The sequence below is a fragment of the Microcebus murinus genome, chromosome 7 (genome assembly GCF_040939455.1).
Source record: "Microcebus murinus isolate Inina chromosome 7, M.murinus_Inina_mat1.0, whole genome shotgun sequence".
NCBI classification, from domain to species: Eukaryota; Metazoa; Chordata; class Mammalia; order Primates; family Cheirogaleidae; genus Microcebus; species Microcebus murinus.
In genome coordinates, this window is record NC_134110.1 from 80100561 (window position 1) to 80126596 (window position 26036).

Below are 26036 nucleotides of genomic sequence, written 5' to 3' on the forward strand. Positions count from 1 at the left end.
AATAGGACAAAATGAGAGCAGTGCCAAGATTAAAAGTCAAGCTCTCTTTGCTCCTTTATCCCAAAATGTTATTCTTAACACAGTAAAATCATTGGTGTCTGTGAAGACTGCATTTTATCTCTGACTCATTTGAAAGTTTTGTAGTGGAGTGGGCAGGGTGGGTGCATCAGAAAGCCTTGAACTTCTAGATCAATGGTTCTCACATGGTGGGGGTGCGGGTGGGAAGGGAAAAGATAACAAAGCCCTGCAGGGAATTATTTCAAGGGAAAGAGAGTGTTTGTGAAAGTATTTACATGCATGTGGGTAGAGGGTGGGTGTTATAAAAACTTTTGGGGGATTCTGATACACATTTCTTTCTCCTGATTGAAAATCTCTTCCCTGCAGATGAGCAAGGGAAGAGATGAGATAGGCATGATGCTAAAATTTAAGATCTAGGCTGTGGGATGGTTTTGGTGGATGAAAACGTCAAAAAAGTAGCTACAATGAGAGGTAAAGTAGAGCAGAGTGGAGGTGAGTGTTACTGGAGTGAAGTCCAGGGCAAAGTGAAGCTGGAGTGCTGGGTGGGTCCACCGAAGGTTGGCTGAGGCTTTGGATTTCTGCTGTATCACCCACACCACTTTCTCCAGCACCAACTACACAGTGTATGTGCAATAAATACTCTTCATAGACTGTGTACATTTCAGAAAAATGTGTTACTTTTAATACCAATTATGTGAGCATGCAACATTGCTAAATACAAAAGTCATACAAGCTCACAAATGACTTCAGAGACTGCCACTCTTGCAATTAAAGCATAATTTAGGGACTAATAAGACATCATAAATCATAGATCCTTTCCTATTTTCACTTGATGACTATACATTTTTCTCTCTACTACTACAGAGTTCACTCAGAAGCTTTGCTGCCTGGCAGTTACATTTCTTCACCCATTATTGTTTCTCCAAAGAGAAACTGCAATATTGTTCATCTCCTAACATGGCGCGTTGCCACTGTGTCTGAGTGAGACTCAAGTATAGGGCATTTACAGCGGCCTGTTCTGGAAGTATCACCTAAGAATTGGATTGCAATGTCTGTTACCTACTGGAAAAATATTTCTGTGAATTTATGATAACAAAATGATGGCATAGGATGCTTACAATTGACAAAAGATAAACTTGACAATTTCACGCTTGTTGCAAATGAGTCAAGAAACTGAAATCTTAATGTTTCTATGCAATTAAACAAAATAAGTAGCATGAAACATAAAAAAAATATGAATCATGCTAAGTTTACAGACCATATGCCAGAAAAATATCTTCTGGGACAAATACTCCTCTCCTCCAGTAAGTTATAATTGAATTTCTTTTTTAAGAAAACTACTACATTTTTTTATGATCTAGTTTCATCTATGTTATTACCCATATAGGCAACCTTGAGAAAGGCAATTTCCTTTTCTGGGATTCAGTTTCTTTCTCTAAAATATTGAGGCTGAACAAATCCATTTCTAGAAGTTCCCTTACAGTTAGTTCTGCAATTGGCTTTAATTTTATGATATGCACAGTAGAAAGCTCCTTGGAGACAAACAAACATAAGTGCAAATCCTAAATTCATTACTTATTAGCTTTTTAATCTTGGAAAAGTTATGCCGTTTTGGGTGCTGATTTCATAATCTGTAAAATGGTATAAAGATACCACTCTAATTGAATTGTTTGAGGATTGAATGGTAGAATATGTGCTATGAGGTGATTAGCACAGGGGTAGTTGGTTAATAGGCATCCAGTGTCCATTATCAAACCAAGTCTTGGATTTCCTACCCTTTCCTTCTCTCCTTAAACATTCAGATCCATTCATATTATTGATTTACAAATAAAAGTTATTACAGTAAAATTTGAAAGAACTGTGACCTCTTGAAAAGCAAAATTTATAAGATGTGGACATTTTGGGAAGTCCACATCCTATATTCCACAAGCGATTCCCAGCTTGGGAATGCCTCTCGGTTTGAATATAGCAGACAAGGTAGCAGTAAGAGGCCAAACTAAACCAAAAGCTCCATATGACTTTGTAATTTAGCACTATTTACATATTCAAAGACAAGCATGGTACCACATGCATTAATAATAGTGTATCACATATGAATATAAACCCCCACATATACTCAGCACTGGTTCTAAACTTTACAAAATCACATAAAATCAGTTTAGAATTCCACAACTTTAGGAAAGAAGAGAGCTTTAGATTCACACGAAAGCTAAGAAGATAGTAAATGAGGATACTGAAAACTGATCACAGGGGTTGGATGTTTAAAAACAGACTACCAGGGATTCACCTAAAATAGCCCCAGGGACCTCTTTTATACTTGTGAATCTACTAATGGGTGATTTGTTTGAATTTTAACTGGAGATTTTGACCCCTGATGGCTCAGATAGAAAGAAGCACTCCAAAATCTAATATTTCCTCTTTCTGTTCTCGGAAAGACTCACATGGTTAACATTTTCTTCTAGTAATATCTCATTGAGGGCTAAATGAGACCCATGCCCTTATCCCGGTCAGTTGAAAAGTTTTGTAAAGGGAGATGTGAGCAGACTTACCTTTCATCCAATATGGAATTATTAATACAAAGAAGGGCTTACTTAGTTCCTGGTATAACCACATAGATTGCCTGTTGAAATTCTGGCTCTACTTATTTCACCCGGGACTCTATCAAAGCCCTCAAGGACAGCTAAGTGGGCTCTTTATTGTAGAGACTTCCTGTTGTCCGCTATTTGTCCAGTAATTCATGAACCACTGGCATATTACTGGTTCCTTATTTATTACCACTGACAAATGATTTCATAATACTGACCGGAGGGATTACACAACTCACAAAAACTTTCCATATAAAGAACCATGATGTCAAAACACAGCAGAGGCCATCAAACACCATATTAATGAGGATTTTGTGAGCTTCTAATGATGATAATTATTGTATCAGAATGCAATTCACACTAATTATTAGTAAAAGTTTACAAACATTAAAAAATGCATAATAACATTTAGATCTCATAGGGCTGAAAATAGACATGAAAAACACAACACAAGGGCTTTACTTTTGTGATTGGTGTCCACATGATTGCAAGGTGATCACTATCTCCATCTTTTCAGCCTGAAAAATACCTCCTGGGAAGGTATGCTGCCCTCCAAATTTAAATAGTAGCATATAGCATTGTGAGAAATTTGATTCCATAACACAAAATATTTCCAGTTCTTAGTATTATCTTGGCTTTTCTTTTTTACCTTCCTAATTCTCCAAAATTCTCATAATTAAAAACAAAAATATTAGTTGGGAGAAGTTGTCCACTTGGGAATAAAACAAAATTGACAGACTGAATTCTGGTCTGTGCAGACACCAAACAGACCGAATTCAGGTAATATTCACATTAATGGACATTTTCGAATGGCTGTATAATAAAGCAAAGAAGTCTTGATGAATTTGTTAGACTTCATTCGTCAACATATAGTGATCGATGGGAAAGATTATATTTAAGAAGTGTGTTCTATCTTGTGTACACCACACACTATGGAAAATTAAAAACAAGACAGCCCTTTTAAAAATGAGTGGTATAAAAATTCACAGTAATGTACATCATTTTTGTTTTTCGTAAGCAATCCGAGAAGGGGGGCAGTGCTGAGCATCTATATTGTACAATACAAAACAGTGTAAATAACACAGCAGCAACACACAGGTACACAAAGCTAAAAACAGTGCTTTCTGGATGGTTCTTTTACTGGGTGAATACTTGAGCCAGAGATATTTAAACTCTGGGGTTCAACCAACCCTCCGCAATTAGACACAATTAAATCCTCTGACATTGTGAGGGCCAGATGCTACAGGAAGAATCATCATCTAGGTCAGTGCTACTCTCTACAAGCATTTCATCATATGGTCATGTGAAAGGATCCAAACAAAAATGACATCCAAGCACAGGCCACATGATTTCAACCATTGCTAATGACAGAGGTAGAGAAAAGTCTGTCTGTAGCCACAGCCTCTGCCCCCATTTTTAACATAACGGGCAGGTTCCTGCGATGCAGCACAGCCATTTTCCTTTCCCCCTTTTCACTCATGGAAACAAAAGCATTCCAGCCACGCCTGGAGATTTGAGACATCATCAGGTGTTGTTGAAGGTCAAGGTGGGATGTTAGCTTTCAGATTTTGCTGCTTCTCCCTGGGCTTCCCCACTTTGTTCTGTCGAACTCCGCTGTGCATCTTCTTCACCTTCTTTGAAAGAAAATGGAAAAAAAGATAAAGGCAAAATAAAACTATTGCTTATATTTATCAACCCTCAGTATATTATATTGGAAACTTTAGAAATACTTAGGGAGCCTGAAATCTTCATAGAGACAAGAGTATTTTCTTGGTGGTCAGTTCAACATCAAGAAAATTGCTCAAGGTGGCTCATGCCTGTAATCCTAGCATTCTGGGAGGATGAGGCGGGTGGATTGGTCAAGGTCAGGAGTTCGAAACCAGCCTGAGCAAGAGCGAGATCCCGTCTCTACTAAAAATAGAAAGAAATTAATTGGCCAACTAAAAATACATAGAAAAAATTAGCCGGGCATGGTGGTGCATGCCTGTAGTCCCAGCTACTTGGGAGGCTGAGGCAGGAGGATCGCTCGAGCCCAGGAGTTTGAGGTTGCTGTGAGCTAGGCTGATGCCACGGCACTCTAGCTGGACAACAGAGTGAGGCTCTGCCGAAAAGAAAAAGAAAAAGAAAAAGAAAAGGAAAGGAAAGGAAAGGAAAGGAAAGGAAAGGAAAGGAAAGGAAAGGAAAGGAAAGGAAAGGAAAGGAAAAAGGAAAGGAAAGGAAAGGAAAAAGGAAAGGAAAGGAAAGGAAAGGAAAGGAAAGGAAAGGAAAGGAAAGGAAGGAAAGGAAAGGAAAGGAAAGGAAAGGAAAGGAAAGGAAAGGAAGAAAAGAAAGGAAAGGAAAGGAAAGAAAAGAAAAGGAAAGGAAAGAAAAGAAAAGAAAAGAAAAGAAAAGAAAAGAAAAGAAAAGAAAAGAAAAGAAAAGAAAAGAAAAGAGAAGAAAAGAAAAAATTGCTTAAGTTTCCAAGGGCTGGCTAATTCCATGAACTTGGGACAGCATGGCTCAAAACCAAAACAGTGTTAGAATTTTCAGAATGGTTAATTATCAGCTGTGTTTTCAATAAATAGCTAGGAAATCTCATGGCCAGGTCATGCCACTTATATTCAGTTTTCACAGGTTCCAGGAATCAGAAATGTCTTAAGAAATCACAAGTTGAAGCGTTTTTACCTTGTTATGCATATTTTATTTGAAGAAATATTTTAAAATTGCATTTTTCACTCAAGTACTTTTTAAAGCACTTGAGGATAACCCAGCTGATTTCTCAGAGATATAAAAGCAATAGTGGAAGATGAAAGGACATTATATCAGCTGGTTAGTCCCTTGGCAAGTAGTTATAATGGACTCTGGCTTGCTCTTACAGAACAAATGTATAATTTCAACAAAACTACCCTCACAACTGCACACTTAGCAGCAATCTTAGCCAGTGACATAACAGACACTGAAACTGAACAATGCTTTCACCTCATAATAGGTCACTTTATATGAGTACAAGCTGTAGCTACTCCTTGAGTCAAAGATCCTGAGATCTGCACATGTTATTTGGTTACTATGTAGCCCATTAGGATTGGTGGACAAAATATTTTGGGGTGTTGCAATAATATAAATCATATTAAAATTTTCTAAGAGGTTACTATAATTAAATGGAGGAAGGTAAGCGGGTTGGACCATTCTTTGGATCATAATGTTGAAAGACAGTTTATCTTTCACTCTGAAGTACATACAAAACATCTCAATATTCCAATGATATTCAGTCTTTAGAGAAAATAAAAGTAGTCCTTCCACATAAAAATCACATTCTGTTCTAAAGAGGTATGAAGTGTAAGACCAAGCATTATGTGTCATTTTCATACACTATTTTCATTATCAAAGTAATGAACTGGCTCCCATGATGTGTGGATGGCCTGAATCCGAGATGTGTAGATTAGCATGCAACAGGAACTTAAAAAATAGGAGAAGCTCTTGGTAACCAAATGAATGAAGTCAAACTAGGACAGATGTAAGACAGTAGAGTATTTAAGGATGAAAGTGACTGCATAAATACAAGATGAAGAACTTGACTCCCATGGGGCTTGGGACTTTCTAGGTGTCTTGGGGACACTTCTGAGGCCTTCGTATTATGCTGCAAACATAGACCTATGGCTAAATAGATGCATGGTGAACGTGGGGCAGAAATGTTGTTTAGTATAAATTAAAATCAAGCTGAACCACTCAGAAATTACAAATTCTCAGCTATGTTTAATTTGGCATTATACTTTTGTCATTTTTTATATTTTAGGCTTTTATATTATTGTACAGTTTTTATCTTTAGTTCTTTGTACTTAGAAAAATAAAATCACTGCTCTTTATATTTTACCGAGTTCTGGACTTTATGATTTCAAGAGAAACAGAAAATTTTGCAAGGGCTTACTGAATTGCAATTAACACACAGAAATGTTTTGAGAAGACATTTGAAAGTATAAAGATATTTGAATTATTTTAAATTATTTAATCATATACTAATATAAAATATATAATAATTTTATTTAATATAGTGATTCATATAAAATGTCAGCTTGCTATCTAAGTTATTTATAATAATTTAGTATGTTTTCTTGTATAAGAAAGGTCTTGGACCTAACAATTCTCAATTTCAGGGAAAACAGAAAAATTAAATTACACTAAGAATAAAAAATGTCCTATATAAAGGGTGGATAAAATTAATGCAGATTATTTAAAATACAATATTAATGCAAAAAATATAAAACTATAAATCTTATGAAAGAAATTAGCGAATTCTCAAATACTATAGAAAAAGTGTATTTACCCATCCCACGTTACCAAATTGGAATGATTCTCTATGTAGTCTTTCTTGGAGCTGCTTTGGGAAGTAACTACTGGTAGTAATAATACAAAAACATTAAAACCTAAAATATACATAGGTCTCTGTATTCCAAAGTAGTGATGTTGAAGTTTTATTATTATTCTGAACTTAAAAAGACCAATCTATGACCTATGGATCTTTAGACATTGAATCCAATGCTGTTCTTATGTATTTAGTTCCAGGTAACACTACTGAGCTGTTTCATTAGTATATACATACTCTGACTCAGTTTTCCAATAGTCTGAAAGCTTTGCCATAAAAATTCTAATAGTGAAGCCATTGAATGGTTGTAGGTCAGAAATTACATATATAGTATGATGGTTCCTTAATCATGAATTCTTTTTACCTTTAAAGGTTATTTTTGCCCAAGTCTTCTCAGGAAAATATATTCAACTTTGATATTTACAAAAGCTACAGGACTTGTTCTAACATTCAGAAGTAAGGCTGTCAAGTATTTTAATATGTAAACTTATTTTTCATTAGTAGTTGGACTCCTTAAGTAAAAATTCAAGGCCCAGCTAAAAGACAAATTTTTCATAAACTTATTCTATGATGAAAGGGAAAACTAGAGGAACCTTTTACCTAAAACTTACTTACATAACAGACTATTTTACTTCCATTCTCAAAAAAAATTCCATTCCATCCTGGAGACCCTTTTCTTCTGAAACAGTTCTTAGAATTGAGCTCCATTACACTCATCTGTGAATCTTGTTAAATATTTATCAAATGGTAGAGGTGGCCAATATTGTCAAGGGTAGGAGCTCCACCTTTGCTAAATATTCTACATAAGCAATTTCAGAGCTTTTATAGAGATTAGGATTTAAAAAACCCACCATTTGTATTATTGATTGCATTAATAAAATCAGATTAAGGACTCTGCATTCGAATGGGAAATCATGTAAAGAGAAGTCATTGAAAAGAGAGTAAGAGTGACTAAGAGATTAGCCCTACCTAGCGAAGGGTCCTCAAACTTTTTAAACAGGAGGCCAGTTGACTGTCCCTCAGACTGTTGGAGAGTGCGCATTGTGGGCCTGGGATGAGTTGGCTGCTAAGCAGGACAGGCAGTGGCGGCAAAAACACCTGGCGGGCCAGTTAAATGAGGACGCCTGGTCCTAGACTTTTGTCTTGCCCTAGACTGTTTATAACTCTATCTGTTTATTTTCAACGGTGGCTTTTCATGCCTTAATCCTACTTAGTGAAATGCTGCAAATCAGTCCATCTTCATAGGAAGATGTTTGCCAAATGACTCACCTGTCTTGTTGATATCAAGACCTGCTAATTTCAAGGCTAATTCATTGCTGTTGCCACTTGCAGAGGAAACCAGGATATCATGTATTGCATTTCTTCTACCGGTTCTTCCCGAAGCAATAAAATCTGCATATGTAGTTTCCACATCAGTCATTGCTAACAAATATCCACATAGCAGGGACTACAAAAGAGAGACAAATAAATAGGTAAATGTAACAGTAGTCAATGGTAAACATTTAACAGACTTGTTAAACTACTGGCCTACCACATGAATGTGAAACAATTGTCTTGTTCACATGCTCACAAAGCAAGTAGTGCTTTTTCTTGTGCTAAGTATTTAGATTAAAGGTCATGGAACCTTTTCTGTGCAGGGCCTGAGAGTAAATATTTAGGCTTTGTAGTCATATGATCTCTATTCCAACTACTCAATTTTGTCCTTATAGTATAAATGCAACAATACATCAAAAAAATGTAATAAAATTTATTTACAAAAATAGGCAGTGGGCTAGATTTGGCCTACATGCCATCATTTGTTGATACCTGGTTTAAATTATAAAATTCTCTTTCTCTACTACCATTTTAGTCAGTCTTCAACTCTGGAGAAAAGAACTTGAAATCAGGTTGAGGGGGATGTTGAATGAAAGTGGTCCATCCTAGGGGGTAAGCAGTGAGTGAGCAAATTGTCTGTAGAAGAGGTTAAGAATATTAATGAAATTGACCAAAATCCAGTTTGTTTTTTGTTATCACCACATACCAGCAATTCTAAACATTGTCAGTCATTAAATACTGTTTCCAGCCCAGGAGGACCTCTCCTTCTGGTCCTCTTGGTAAGTCATTGCTTGAGAAGAATAACGACCTCTCTTGATTGAATCTTTCAAATAAAATTTCAAAAGGTGTAAAAAAATAATGATCACTCAAAACCATCTTATTTCTAAAATCCTGAATTTGGAAATTCCCTCCTTTTTTTTTTCCTCTTGTACTCAGTGAATGAATTCTTCACGCTGATCCTATCTTTAATTCTTTTAACCACTTTTATTTTAGTTTCCTTTAAGTGTCGTCCTACAGGCAGTCCTACGTGAATCAGTTGCCTACCACTTTCTGTAGCTTTTTCTTAGCATCAAGGCATCCCTTGCATCTAACTGTGTCACCTCACTACTGGGAAAACACCACAGTATACTTTCTCTGATCTTACCACTGAGTGGCTGAACGTTACCAGAAAAAGTCACAAAATCATGCCAACTGGCTCAAGCAGAAATTTCTGGCTCTATTATTAGTATACACTTGGAGTTGCTCAGAGATTCTTTTGTTCACCTCTAGTTGGCTCTTCCTTATGTTTTTCTCTGTGGGAAGGATTCCAAACCCTTTTTGGTCTACACACCAAACACCACCTGCCTTAGGAGATGACTCTGCATTTTTCTTTTCCGAGAAGATATAAGACAAAAAAAATTCTTCCTTTCCTAAACACCATTTCTTTGTATAACCACTATGCCTTTTTTTTTTTTTTTTTTCTTCTGGATGAATTGGCCTCCTTCTTTTTAAGGCATTTATTGCTTAAAGTTTCTTCTATCTCTAATGCCATCATCCACTTTGCATTAACATGACATACCATGTTGGAGCACAGTTTTATTTCTCTCCCTCGATATTCATATTTAATCACTTGCCAGGTCATGTTGGGTTTTGTTTAATGTAACTCATATTTATTCCCTATAAAACAGGAAAAGCTCTTACGAGGACTATTGCTGAGTTCTTCTAGCCCCTAAATTTCTCCATGTCCTAATCTATCCAAAATGCTGCTATCACAGTCACCTTTTTACTTTTCTTAGAGGCCTTCAAAGCCGGTCTCACAGCCCATGAAACACATTATGAGTTATTTTTAGCATTTCTTTTAAAGCTTTTCATGCCCTGGAAAGGATTCCCTTTTTGCTGTTTCAATTGCAACCACTTGTTCTTATACTTGGTATGTTGTAGAATAATGCACAATATTTTTCCAGAGCTTCTATGCTGGTACATTTGCTCAAGCCTATTATTCCAGTTAGAATGCCTTTTCCCTGACAAACTTGCTTGTTAAAATGGATTTAGCCCTCAAAACTCAGCCAAACACCATCTTCTTTCTCACGTCTTTTCCCTATCTCATCAGCTAGCAATTCATGGGTTTGATCTGTGCTTGCACAGGGCACTTAAATTCTAAGTAGCATTATGGTTACCTCTGCTTCTAGACAGATTACAGGTTCCGACAGGACAAGAACTGAATTTTGTTAATATTTTAATCACAAACAATTCCAAGCAGAGTCCCTTACACACATGGTCAGTGTTATATAAAAGTATGTTGAATAGAACTGACTAATGAGGGAGAAATGTATTAATCACTTGTCGTAAATATCCAGAGAAAAACTTCCCTGTTTCCTGATTATACTAAATTACCAAATACTAAAAATGTGTCTACTTCAATCTACAAGTTTTTAACAGGTAAAGAACCTGAGGATCAGATAATTCAAGCGATCTGCTTATCTTCACATAGTTAATTAAGTGCCTAGAACTTAAGTATGCAAAGTTCCAACCCACTCTTTCTACTTTATCAAGCTGCCTGTCTGTAAGTTGGAGTTTAGATAAAGTTTTTGACCTTAGAGGAATTTAGTGCTATTAGTTGTAAGGATATTTTCATTATCTGCACCATCATTAAGCAACATAGTATCCAGTTTCTATGTTATTTTAAAGGTTTAGAATTATACATCTATATCAACCTAGCAAATATACCTTATACATGTTTAAGAGGAAGTGGAGTTATAGGAATAAGCTCTTTTCACTTAGTCTCTGTTTATGGCTTTTCAAAACATAGGCTTTTATAAAAGCACAACTGTTATTATTTCTCATTTGGTAATAATGCCATGAAGTAAGAAAAATATCCTCATTTTTCAAATGAAGAAAATAAGCCTTAGAGATTTTAAGTGACTACTAAATCATACGTAGAAACATGACTTATACCCACCTCTGTGGGTTTTGTGTAGAAGGCATTGCATTTTGCACTAGAGATCCTTGCTTTTTGCCATTATCATTTTTTGACACAGACTGTCATAATGATACATGTGCTTGTGGGAGTTTATATCTAATTCACTTTGTTGATAATAGTTTTAAGGAAATTTGAAATATCAAGAATAAAACAGAGAAAGGTGGTTGCATTTTCTGTGGAAGATATGAATTAAAGGAAGGTTGACTGTGTTCTGATTTATTTGGGAATGTTAAATGATTCTGGTGAAAATCCTACTTATATGAGGGGAGCTAACAGCTTATTGTGAATTTGCATTTAGTGCACTCCTAAGTAATGAGCACATAGAGAAAAAAAGCAGAGTTATGAAAGATATATGTTGCACTAATTTTTAAAATGTTCATGTATAACTTTCATTTGGTTTGCATGAAAGACAATACAGACAATGGTGACAATAGCTTATTCCTGTAAAGTTACCCTTCCCTTAAGCATTGTGAAATATATTTATTAGATTAATGCACATCCAGTTTAAATGAACATTGAAACTAAGTACTGGGAATCCAATTACAGTAGCCATTATAATTATTATTATTGCAAGTAGCATTTTGTTTTTTATTATGTTTTCTTTCTCCAGACAATAGATTGCTTTTCCAATAAAAGAACAATAGCTGACAAATAGCACACACTAAATATGTGAATGAAGGAATATAATTGCATTTTAAATAAAATATATAGATTCTGCATACTTTATATTTTTCTTTCTCCATAATTATACTTCTTTTAGTGAATTCTCACCGACTAAAAGTTATTTAGTTATTTTTACATACATGGTGGCTATGTACGTGTGTGTGTGTGTGTGTGTGTGTATGTTCCAATAAAACATTTAGACACAGGTCTTCTATTGAATGCTACAACTACAAGAGATCTGGAAACACCTTTTACATAAAATATACCTGTATCTTAGAGAATGCATAGTTCTGCTTTGAAATTCTAGAAAACAGTCACCAAAAAATTGTCTAACAGATATTCATGAAGAAAATAACAAAATTCCAAAAAAGTAAAATACATAGCAGTTAGAAGTTTAATAAAGTAGCTGTTGGCACATAGTCTGACCTTATAAAAATAAACTTATCAGAAAAAGAAATCTGGAAAATTTACCAAAAGTTGACTTTAATTCTTCACTAGTTTGTTGTTTATAGTGCTATACCTGGAATTTTCTAGACATGACAAAATGATAGTTTTGGTTACAGACAAGGTAATATAGTTTTTTAATACAAAAGATCCAATTATACTAATAGTCAAAGTCTGATGGGAGAAGGAAAGAAAAAAAAGACATTTTATTATTTAAATACTGAACTATTTAAACTTAGATTAAATTTTAAAGCATAAATCTCCAAAACTGACATCTAAAAATTCAGTGAAAAACCACTTGAAGCTCTGACTCGAGGGGGGAGGGGGACCATGGGCAATATCCATAACCTTAACATTTGTACCCCCATAATATGCTGAAATAAAAAAAAAAAGAAAAAAGCTTGCTCTTTCATTTCTTTATTAGAAGAGCCTAACTTTCTCACTCTTTGACACAGCTGCAGTATATTGCTGCTCTAAGAATTTTTCCTCTGTCTAATGGATTTCTAAACTGAGATTCATTGGCCTTTTCCTTGCTTATGTCCTTTACCTTTTTAAAATATCATATACACAAATTACTTGAGAGAATAAACCAGAAAGTTTTACTGTGGTAGTATTTACAGATTTAGATAGATTTCAAGAGGCTACGGAAAGTAAGTACTTACGTCTCCTTTATCAAACAAACTGAAGCGTTCCACATGGATGTATCCTAGAAGAAGTTGGGTCTATGAAGCTGCTAAAATGATTTTTATAGTGACATTGAGTCATGAGCCAAATGGTGACTGGATAACATGCTAATTTTACTCCTGTAAATGGGACACATGAAATGAGACTCACAGACTTGGAAGAAAGAATGGAGAGAATGCCATCAGCACGCACAGGAGACTTCTCTCTGACATGCATGGTATGATTTCTTTTAAGTTTAAAAAAGTAAGAAAGAAAGTGAAAAAAAATTCTTCCTGCCCCACTGTTATAGATACAATCATGTAACTTCTCAACTGTTACTTTATGAAATCATGGAATGTATGTTAAAAGTCCTTAAGTAGTTTACTATATGTTTAGTGCTGGGTCTATGTTAGTGTTTCTGAATTGTTTTGGTCTCAGGTGTCTATTACAGTCTCAAAAATTATGAAGAACCTCAGTGAGCTCTCATTCACATGGGATAAATCTACCAATATTTACCATATGAGAAATTAAAAAACTCAAAAAAATTAAATATTTATTAATTCATTTAAAATACTAATAATAAACCCATTACATACTTACATAAATGTTTTTAATGAAAATGAAATATATTTTCCAAAGCAAAAATAAAATATTGACAGGAATAGCATTGTTTTACATTTGCAACTCTCGCACTTAATTTTGCAAATGTCTGGCTTAATGAAAGACATCTGGTTCCTCATATTTGCTTCTGCATTCAATCTGTCTCAATATGTTGTTTTAGTTGAAGTGCATGAAGAAAATCTGGCCCTACACAGATTTTTTTTTAAGCTGGAAAAGTGAGGAGAATTTTAATTCTTTTTTCGGAGAATTGTGGATTTTTTTTTCAATGTGGAGCCTAAAACCTATCAATATGTTTTCTGTGTTCTTGTTTTATTAAAATCCCCATTGTCTTTCTTGCACTTTGAAAGGGGCTTTTGCTCATGCATATAGTTTTTGTTACTATCAGGCATTGGTCATTTGGAAAATATTTGTACACTGGGTTATGTACATTTTCCAAATGGTGGCATATTTTATTATACCATATCACATTTGTTAGCTACACTACCTCATCAGAAAAGTCTTTAAGACTTGGGAAGCTGACAAATTCACAGGGGCAGAATACGTTTTTGAAAATTACAATTTTTGTTTGAAAGCTTCAATTTTTATCATTGGCAAGAGAAACTGTGGGAATTTGCTTCCCTAGAAGTGACAAGCTCACTTTGTTCATTTTCAAGAAAATCTCTGCCAGATGTCCAAGTTTGAATAACCACAGTTTTCCCATTAATTTGTTCTTTCAAATAAAAATGGAGATCCATGAAAAAAGTGTCTGGTTCAGCTCTCGACCCAAACAGTTGTACAAGTGCCATACTTGAGACAATCATGTGTTTTGGTACACAGCAGAAGTGCTATGGAGACTTCCCATTTCATTACACAGAATATTAAAAAGACATTTACTCAAGGGTTGAGATTCAACAAAATTAGTATTTTTGTTACTGTTTAATCAAGTACATTTTTATGTAAATCTGGCATTTTAAAATAGTGAGTGTGTGGTGGTGAATGATATATGGATTTCTGGGAGAGTTCAGTGGCCCCGACTTGCTATGTGTAAAGGTGACAGTGATTTCCCCATCATGCTTTTGGACTGATTAGTGCAAATGTCAGAGTATTTTTTTTATATGGGCACATTTTCATACTGTTTTTGTAAATTCATAACTTGTTCAACTGTATCATTACTTAATTTCTTCTCTGAAACTTCCTTTAGTCCAGACTCAAATACTTCCCTCCCATATCATTTAATAAATTAAAACTTTAAAATGAGAAATATTAGCCTGCAGATATTAATAAAGCCATAGCACTATCTTTCTTTAAGAAATATTTTCCCTGTCTATTTGGGCAAAAAGTGACCTCAAAGCTACTCATAAATCCCTTTCCTCATTTCTGGTTTACCCCTTGACCATTGCTAACAACAGCAATTTCTTTCTTTCTTTCTTTTCTTTCTTTTTTCTTTCTTTCTTTCTTTCTTTCTTTCTTTCTTTCTTTCTTTCTTTCTTTCTTTCTTTCTTTCTTTCTTTCTTTCTTTCTTTCTTTCTTCTTCTTCTTCTTTCTTTCTTTCTTTCTTTCTTTCTTTCTTTCTTTCTTTCTTTCTTTCTTTCTTTCTTTCTCTCTCTCTCTTTCTTTCTCTTTCTTTCTTTCTTTTGTTCGTTCTTTCGTTCTCTTTCTTTCTTCTCTTTCTTTCTCTCTCGCTCTTCTTTCTTCTCTTTCTTTCTCTCTCGCTCTTCTTTCTTTCTTTCTTTCTTTCTTTCTTTCTTTCTTTCTTTCTTTCTTTCTTTCTTTCTTTCTTTCTTTCTTTCTTTCTTTCTTTCTTTCTTTCTTTCTTTCTTTCTTTCTTTCTTTCTTTCTCTATGCTCCTTAAATTTTCTTTACATCTTGTTTTCTCAATTCTCCATAGAAAATCTTGCCTAACAACTTTATAAAGATGATCAAGGTCATCTGACAGAAAATTCTTCAACTCCTCTTTCTTTATCCTCATATCAAAAGTTATCCATCTCTCTTTTCAAGAGTCCTTTTGCCCAACATTAATATCTGACTGGTGTTCTTGATTGTATCTTTTCTCCCATTATTATTCTTTCAATTCTGCTTGGTGCTGCTGGAGTCTTTTGTTCGCTCCAGCTACTTCTCCATTGCCTATAAAATTGCTTACATCTTCCCTGTTATGATATCTTTCCTCTTTTAACTTCATATGCTCTTTAAAACACTCATATCCTTTTCTTTCATTTACCCCCAAACTTATAGGGAAAAATGGTGAGTACTAATTTCTCCTGCTTCTTCTTTATTTTAAATCATTTTATTTTAAATTTTCTTTGTAATTTGACTTACAAATCTATCAGTTTACTAGGATTGTGTTCTTAACCAAAAATTACTACAGATTAATCACCAAGTTCACTAGCCTTTTCGCAATAGTCATCTATATCAAATTGCATACAGCATTGTGATTTTTTCTCCTTGAGATGTTCCTCTCCCTTGACTACCACAATCACTGTGCTATTTGGTTCCCACATACTCTTGTACTTCTTGCTCTTTCCCCTATTTACTTCTTATCTTTATTCTCTTTATTGTTCTTCATGCTGTGTTGGTAATTCCACTTACCCTAATAATGCCTAATATCACCTGTAAATTGATGACACTCAAGTCTATAATTTTGGGACCTGATATTTTTCTCAAGTATCACTAGAACATTTTTACTGCCTGTTGAGTATTCCACTATGGATGTATTTAAAATATTAAATTAGGCTTATTCAAAATGCAATTTCTTGCTCTCTGCATCTTCACCTCTGTTTCCAAATCTATTCATTCTCTCAATTATTTTGTTTATATTACCACTATTTTCTCAGGGACCTATGATAGAAGTCTCAGAATTTTCCTTAATTACTCTCTCTCACTAATTCCCACGTCCAATCATTTCTCAAATCTCAGTATTTAATTTCATATCTATCCAGTGTTTCTGAAATATTCTTCATTTCCATTCTTCTGGCCACTACCTTCATTATCTCTTTTTGAACTATTGCAATTGTAGGCTAACTACTCACACTTCTCTAAGCCTATTCTACTCCAATTCACCCTTTATACTGTCACCAGAATTAACTTTACAAAATATATATAGTATTCAAAAATCTTCAGTGGCTCCTGGGAAACTACAATATATAGTTCAATTTTTTTTTTTTTTGCATGGCTCTTAAGAGTTTGGGGCCAACCTACTTACTAGCCTCTTTTCTCACAACATCACTCCTATGCATACATACTAAGGTCTGATTACAGAGGCACATGTAATAGCCTTGATGTGTCCCTGTTGGTTTTCTCATGCTGTTTTCTCAACCTGGAATGCTCTTCTCTCTAATCAATACAACAAAAATCATTCTCATCTTTCAAGTCTACCTTATAAGTTATACTTCCTTTCAGATAGGATAAATAACTTTATTGTAGTGTTTATTTAATTCTATATTATGCAGGAATTAATTATTTTCATGTTGATCTCTCTCTCTTGAGATCTGGGTCTTTGATTTTTGAATCCCTCACAACGCTTGGCAAAGAATTTTGTATGTTATTCTTTGAACCAAAAGAAGTATTTTGTAGATTGTTCTTGATCATCTTACTCAAGATCCTTATTGGTTAAATAACTTTGTCATGGTTATGCAGTTATCCAAAGTAAAACTATGCTAAGAAAGTGGGTTTCCTTATTCTTACCTGTTCATTTTTCTGTCCAGTAAAAGACATTTTTATCAATTTAAGGAGACAAACTGTCATCATTTCCTCCAGAACATTTTCTCTTCTTTATATTTCCAATTATAACAGAGAATTAAAAAAAAAATAACAGCAGCAACAGAAAGCACTCTAGAATTTCTAGTAATCTATCCTATTTTCACATTATTGATGGCTTCCTCTTTTAAGTTTTTTTAAATCAAATATATATGACTAAAGTAGCAAATTAATGCATGGAATAATTTGTTCTGTCCTCTTGTTAAGGCTTTTTACATCATTTATTAAATATTTTAAAGAGTTTATAAATCCTTTATGAGCTAATCTTTGCAACACCCCTGCTGAGACAGTCAATTAGCTGAAGAAGTACTTCTGGTTGGCAAGTGACAAGTAATATTACTTGCACATTACAAATGAAGAAACTAAAGAAGAGAGAGGTTAATTGACTTGACCAATGTCTTACACAGTCAGTGGCAGTACTGATATCAAAATGGCGATCAGGGTTTATTCACATCAAAATCACAGAAGCATTACGAGCCTGGGGCTGGTAGCATTCTTTGTTACATAATACTTTCCCCATTCTTTGTCTTATCTATCTTCTCCTTTGCTGGCTCTGTATGAGTCTGAGGTGGAAAAATATTTTAAAAAGCTATACCCTCTCATTAAACTATGATTTTTCCCTATGTTAAATACTTAGATTTTCAAAGGATGTTAGAACATTTCTTCTCAAAATAATAATAATAAACACACATGTCTTCTCAAAATAACTCACATTAACTTTTCCATCTTTAAAATCACAACAATGGGTCCAGTCAAGTTCAGTAATATTTTCTGGTCTGTTCCAAGGCATAACAATGACCATAGGAATAACAAAACAGCTATAGTTTACCAGTGCTTGACAAATAATAACAATAACAAAAATATCAAGTATGTCCAGATACGATCCTAACTGTATGTGGATTATATAACTTAAATTTCTTAACTCTATCAAAATGATATTCTCATTATTTCAGTTTTAAAGATGAAATAATAAAGGTTTAGAAACCTTATATCATGAAACTAGTAGGTGATTTAACTATTTAAACAAGTAACCATGTCTCAGGATTTGTTTTTTCACCATACTAAACTCAATTTCACATTCTGTTAACAGTTTGCCATCAATATTTCTTTTTAAATATGTAAGCAGTTCACCTTCTGTTTTGAGACATTACTTTGTAGGGTGATATTCTATTGACATATCTGGCTTTTTAATATTATCATCTGATACACAGAATATTAAGTAACACCACCGTCTCTCTCTTGATTTCTATATTTGTTCTACAAACATTTCCTATTTCAACTCCCACATATCTGGTTATTATCTAATTACCCAGGTGATGGTGCCTTACTGTCAGGGCAGCTTAGCTTTGTGATAGCAAAAGCACATTCCCCAGGGACTATGAGTTTGAGAAGGACCTACAAAAATATTCGACACCTAAAAAAAGATTCCAAAATATTTAAAAAATGCAAAATTGAGATTAAAGGCATGTTTAATAAATATTATTAAAACTAATATTATAATTCCTCAAATACAATTTCACTCAGCTCTCATATAGTTAATTACATATAAATTATATGGAATATGTGATTTGGGTACATTTTAATATATTTGATAAAATGTAGTGTGGAACTTCCAAAATTACAATTGTCCAGGACTAAGGAAGGCTTAAAAAATACCCTGTCCGCAGTGAACTAGAAGTGACTTTGAGGTTGAGGCAGAGGTGCTAGGTCCTGAAAATAAAAGAGCAGGGGTACAGTGGAGAGGGCTGTCTGGCAGAATCATAGAGCAAAGAATTAGTGATTTCTTGAATGGGAAGCATGAAGGTAGAAGACCCTAGGATGAGAATCTTGGAAATGCTTCTAGATAAGACATTTAAATTAAATTCAGTGATCTTTTCCTTTCTGAATGAGTGAAAATGCATTAATTAAAAACACACATTTCATACACATGTTAATATCTTCTCTTCTGCAAGCAAGTATTTTCTGTACTGCATCTAAACAGCTATTCCCATTGAGATGGTGCTTAAACACTCCAATAAGCCTCTTTTCAGCCAAAAAGAAAAACAGTAGCTATGACTATGTTTCAACATATTTTAAATATATGCATAATCATTGCCAGTTTATCCTCTTTGCAGATGCTAGTTTCCTATTTAGCATTTATTATCTCCCTTAACTACTGATGTCATGGCTCAGTATTATAATCAATGCTTTTCACTTTTATTATGTGTCTCAATGTTAGAATTTTTGTGAATCTTTTCACTAATGGAATGCTCTTCAGTATAACATTCAATATTCATCTTTTCTGCCATTATTATATTTTATTTAAAGATTTTCCATATATTTCCTATAAATAGGATTTTCAAATCTTTCAGGCTTTTTTAAGTCAGTAGAACAGGTTCCAGAGAGAAAGGAGGATGCTGAAGAACAGAAATATGAATCAAATAAATTTAAATGTGAATAAGAAGGTATTGATTTGGCCATGAAGCAATATATTCATATATATAATATATAGTGGATATAAAAATCAATGAGATGAGATAATCCACGGAACAAAATATTGTAAAATATGAATCAAAAGGTCATAAAATCACTTTATTAATAAAATAGGAAAATCTTTATAATGTAAGAAGATAAATAATAAGTGCATTTATTTTGGCCAAGAGATAAATTGTTATCTGGAAAATCATGACATTTTGTATATTATCAAAATTACTATCAATATTGAGCAACTCTACTATTGACTCTATTATCAGTACTAGAAATTATCATTATGACTATCTCATTACCAGGAACATTCAAGAAACTATTTAAAATGCTAAATATTAGTTTTAACAAATACAACACAACCTATCTGATGAAGACACTGCAATAAGCTGAGAAATTAAAAGATCTCAAAATCTTTTATTTGACTACAATATAAACTACTTCAAATTTCTATTTCTCTGGTTTCCCTTCCAAAATTCAGAAAAGGGTTTTATGTGCAGTGTAGGCTACAAGGTAAATACTTAAAAAATAAAAAATTCTTGAATTCATTACCTCGTGGCACAAATTAGAATTTCTTTGGTACTTACATAACTAGAATATTTTTATTTAAGCATTAAGAATTAGAATTAGTAATGTCTTTATGTAATTACCAAAATATTTTGTGTTAACCAAACTCATTTGATTGATAATTAGAAGACCTGGTGCTTAAAGCATATCTTCTAGGCTTTCATTAATGCATGTCACTTCTTAATTCACTCCAACTTTTAATAATTTTTTCACGTAACCAAAGACTCTATAAACACATAGAATAATCACTGTCCAAATGACTCAGAATAAAACAGGTTTCAGATAAGAAATTGAGCCATGCTTGGTTATCCTTCCATCTAAGGGCTTCATCTGAAGATAGTTGTTCAACCTGGCTGTATGTACAAATCATCTAGGGTGACTTTAACTTACCAATGGCTGGTCCTGCTATCAAATTTGATTTTAGTCTACATGATAATTTTTGAATTGAGAGCTTTACTGCATTGGTTTCAAAGGCAACACATTAGTTAGCAATATTTGATAGCAAGTTACACATGTATGTGCATACATACACACAAAATTCCCAGTGCTTTTAAAAATTGTGGGACAAGGTTAATCATAATTACGGAGTTTAAGTGTCATTTATCAGTTTATTAAAGTGCAGATTAGCAAGGAAAAACTAAAGACAAATCTTTTTATTTGTTAAAATATACATATTATGGAAATCTTTAGGAAATTAATATGAAATGATAAAACACAAAAATCTTGCTGCTTTGTTTACTCTCTAGTCTGCAAGGATCCAAACAACAGAAGTTACCATGGAATTTAAACTAAGAAAAGTTATATTGTATGAGGTCTAGTCAAACATTGTCTAACCTGCCATTAATTTTCTTAAACAAATTCAATTTCTGTTTTCTCTCTCTCCATCTCCAGATTTAAGATATGCCAACTCTATTCTCCACCTCATCGTCTCCAGCTCTTATCTCCTAAATGTGTTTCTGTACTTATTGTTAGTCAGTAGTGCAACTATAAAAGACTATAAATGCAGGCAGAGTCATTTAAAGAAGGAAGGAAAATGCTCTTACAGATTTTTAACATAGAAATAGCATTTTAAAAGTGAGTTACAAAAAAGCAAAATTTAAAATATTTGTTACAGCTAAAGTTTGCAGGTAATTCCATCATTATCATCCCTCTTAAAGAAGCAAGACGGATGAACCATATAGAGGGAATGTGGTGTTGAGGGTAATGAAAATAAGCAGCTATTGCAATCTATTCTATACCACATTCAGTTAATTTCGAAGACAGGGATTTGAGTATCGTAATTATTACAGTACTAGTTTGCCATTTGACGCTGGAATTCAAATGCCTTCAAATATTTCCCTGGACTTCAAAAATCTCTCTGGACTTCAGTTTTCATGCCCCCAAAATGTGGGTTCCCAGACTAAAGAAATATTTCAAATCTTTTCTAGGTCTAAAAGTCACTGATCTTAGTTAAGTCTGTATGCCCTTTATAAAGGCCAAGTTTTCACCAAAGATAACATTCTTCTGAAAAGCCTTTGAAGTAAGGAAAAGCTATATTTAGAAAGTCCATTTCAGTGTCCCTGGGTGTTCTCAAGTCTTGCTGTTATTTATAACCAGGGGTAGGCCAATAGGACAACACATTTGCTTTAACTAATAAGTGCCCAGGTTTCTGAGAGTTAAGGAGAGTTTTTCATTATTCTAAATGTTGATTTAAGAAATTGTTGAAAACAAGAATTTTCTGAATTTATTAACTGAATCGCCCAGCTGTTACATGACCCTGACATGTAACATGATTTAAAGGTTGCATTTCTATTTGGGTATACAGTTGTCACACTGCTGTTTTATCATAGACCTCTTACAGAATAAACATATGCAACTGTTTTGAGTTCCTGAGTATGAATGTTCCTTGTGGTTTGTTTTTCTCATAAATTTCATGCCAATTTATCCCAAGTTGAATGCAGATAGAAATTTATAAAATCTCGAAGAACATCTTTTCATTCTTTCTTTCTTTGTTGATTTTAATACAGAGCATGTCATCAATTTCACAGACATTTGATGGAGTAAAAAAGCAAAAGAAAACAAAAACATCATTAAAAAAAAACCCAAAGCCTCAAATAGAAAATGAGGTATTGTCTGAATTATATGATGTTAGTAAGGGAGATCAGCACAAGCATACTACAAGCCGACGATCCTTGTAAACAGCTTTTATCTATACTAGCTACCTGAAGAAAGATGATCTGATTCAAGGATCTTTTGTCTTTTGTCCATAATTTTTAAACAATGTCCAACTTACATAATATTTTAAATTACTGTAAAAAGAACTTGTTTCTCAAGCCATTTGAGAGTAAGTTGCAAACACAATGCACTGTCAACTCCAAATACTTTAGGTTTTCCTAAAATTATCATCTAAATATAACCATGAAAATGAGAAACTTAATACTGACACATTGCTATAATACTATCTAATCTTCAAAATTTTTTGAGTTTTGTCAATTATCTCAATAGTGTCCTTCATAACAAAAGGATTATTCCAGAATCACATGCTATACTTTGTCCTGTCTTTTAGTTTCTTTTAACTGGAAATAACTGGAAATAAGTATTCCACTTATTTTTCTTACTCTTCTCTTGAATTTCATGGCCTTGAAATTTTAAAGATTATAGACCACCAGGTATTTTGTAGGATTTAGCTGTCTGTATTTGTCTAATGATTAAATTCAGAATATGTGTTCTTTGGCAGGAATATCACAGTAGGGAAGGTCTTTTCTTCTCACTGCATCCTATCAACAGACAATTTTGGCAAACTTTTCATTTGTGGGATACTAATTTTATTTATTTGATTAAGAGGTGCCACCCAGTCTTCTCCACTGTGTAGTTATTTTTTTCTTCTTCATCATTAATAAGTTTTATGGTGAGATAATTTGTCTTCATCAAACTTATAATTTATTCCACTTATTTATGTCAACATGAACTCATAGACTACTATTTTATTAACTAAAGTATAATCTGTTTTTATCATTATTTATTTTGAGGCTCAGATTGTTCAAAATTTGCACAGTAGAAACCCCTTCAATTTGGCTATTATGTCCTTTGACATTTCCCCATTATTCTTTGATATCTTTCTTACTTCCTGGATCAATAATATGCTCCAGGGTCATCTTATACTTTCTCTGCTTGAGCTCTAGAATCAGCCATTTCTCCAAAATTCTCTGGTTCCTCTAATTGGAGAATTATATTTAGAAATCTGTTGATTTCTAAGTGTGCTCATTGCTATCAGGGAGTAGCTGCCCCAGACCTTTTGCAATAGGCAGAACTATGGGATTTATGTTTATATACATAAACATTTTACACATATGTGTAAAATGTATGTTCATGCACATTTATACAGTGATATACACATATACATTACATCTATGTTTATTTCAATATCTGTCTCTATATATAGAAAACTATGCATTCACTTTAGTATCTCCTGCTTTCATCCAACACCACAGAGTTCATTCTAGTTTTTGCCTTCTTTCTACTTAAATTCCCCTCTCAGATAATGAGAAACACTAATTACCATTATCTTTAATATCCTTACTTTATTAGATCAATCTCCCTGTATATAAACACACTCTTTTTGCTGCCGCCCTTCCATCCACTATAATGTTCCCCCACCTTCCATAGACTATGACTATTTGTGCTGAGTGGTTGCTGTGGCCACTTCCCCTTGTGAATACTCTTCTCACTCCAGTAACATTTCAACACCCTGCTTCAGGCTCCTCTATGCAGTCACTCTCCTTTCCCTTCTTGGGGTCTGACAGTCAATGCCAAACCACTGTGGTCCCCTGTATGCCCATCCTCCACTTGTGGACAAAGGTTTCCTTGACCTCATCTAATGGCTTTTGGACTAAATTATTCAAGAAGGGAAGAGAAGAGAATGAGGAAATGGAAGTGGAAACAGATGATGAGAAAAGTATCTTTCATTTTTCTAAACAATAATTAAGGAGGTTATTTATTTAGAAATTCAAAGACATTACGAAGTGTCAGCTGAAAAAGTGAACCTATATTACATATTCTTTATACATCTATCTATAACCTCTATATCTTTATATCTATGAAACACATGCACATATAATTTTATAGCAACAAAAATATATGTAACAAAAATTATGATATTTACCTAAATATTTTCATACCCTGAAACTTAAAAAATATATAGTGCAATTTGGCTGTTCACTATTAGTTCATTTTTATAAAAGAGTGCTTAGGATATTGTCCATAGTGGTCCTAATTAGAACCCCTTCCTCTTTTGTCACTCAGGTTTTATATCATCTGTTGATTCTCAATTGCATGCCATTGGTGATTTACACCAGCCAATGTTTGGTCTCTCTTCCATCTGAACAAATATATTAGGGTGGTATCTCTCAAAGAGTTGCCTAAAAACCATTTGCAACAGAATCACCTGAGGTACTTGTCAACAGGCAGGTCCCTTGGCTGTGTGCTGATTTCCTGTTCAGAATCTCTGTGAGTGGTAATGGGTATCTGGAACTCACCAAAGGTGATTCTTATGCATTAAATATTGAAACCTTGGTGCAATTCACAAGTGTACAATCCCTCAAAGTTCACTGTTTAAAACACATAGGTTCCATCAACTATAATTCTTTTGTTTAACTCTATGAGCTCACATTTGTCATTTAATAAACTTGCAAATTGCTAGATTTGTGAATAGCCTACAAAGTAATATGTATCTATCTTTTGCAAGATCTCTTCTACCAAATGCCTCTACAAAATGAAATGTAAATGACTTCTGAGATCTTGCTTGGAGGAATCTTACAGATCTTCCAGGCTTTAAAGAATAGCAAGTGCAAAGATACCAATGCTGGAAAAGCCTTTTAGGGAAAGAAAAATCCTGGAGGTGAGTGAATGATGGGGAATAGTGGTGGTAAATGAGTTTGGAGAGTAAGGCAGGAGACAATAGAAAGAAGTTTAATTTTTATGCTAAGAGCAATGGGAACCAGAGTTTTGCACAATTATATTAACTGGTTTAAGTTTCTTTAGAAGCTATTCTGGCTATGGTGCTGTTTACAAACTAAAAGGACTGGGCAAAAGAGGAAGGAGGGAGATCCTGTGTTGCATTCGCAATGACAGCATGGAGTAGGGTGAAGATGGTGAGAGGCAGAGGGAATCAGTATAGACTTCGAGGTTAGAGCTGGCAAGAATTTCTGACAGAATGGATGTGGGAATTATGGGAAAGTGAGAGTTTAAGTATGAATCCAAAGTTTTTGGTCTGAGAAAATGGATGAGTTGTGGAGCTGAAAAACAAAACAAAACAAAACAAAAAACCACTGGAGTGAAAGTGATGGATAAAAGTAAAATACTTAGTTTAATTTGATAACTTTAAAAGGTTTATGATGCATAGAGTGGAGATATTTAGTGGGGAACTGGAATTATGAGTCTGGAGTTTGGGTGAGTTGTTGGTCAGGGCTAGAAGTATGAATTTGGGAGTCATAATCATCTTCCTATTGAAGCAATGGGGCTAGAATAAAACTCAGTGAGTGTAGACAGAAAACTGAAGAGAGCCAGGAATGAGCTTTAGGGTACTCTAACATTAGACATTGAGGGATGGAGGCATCACCACTGGAGAGTAGGAAAGAATTCCAGTGATAAAGGAAGAATGATACGAGAGTATGGTATCCTAAAAGCCAAG

General features: G+C 34.0%; 1 protein-coding gene across 2 annotated transcripts in view; it reads right to left on the reverse strand.

The window, feature by feature from the left end:
• Nucleotides 1–673: 673 nt before the first annotated feature.
• The window catches only part of PKIA (cAMP-dependent protein kinase inhibitor alpha), an 86169-nt gene continuing 60806 nt past the window's right edge, over nucleotides 674–26036 (reverse strand). The window contains exons 1-3 of one of the 2 annotated variants that reach the window (XM_012740027.2): nucleotides 12985–13082; nucleotides 8212–8389; nucleotides 674–4237 (exon numbers count right to left, since the gene is read on the reverse strand). In XM_012740027.2, coding sequence (XP_012595481.1) covers nucleotides 4158–4237; nucleotides 8212–8362 — 231 coding nt within the window. In that variant the 5' untranslated portion in view covers nucleotides 8363–8389; nucleotides 12985–13082 and the 3' untranslated portion in view covers nucleotides 674–4157. Of the gene's footprint in view, nucleotides 4238–8211; nucleotides 8390–12984; nucleotides 13083–26036 lie in introns of those variants that run through there. The other variant, XM_076005205.1, reaches the window with a different exon arrangement.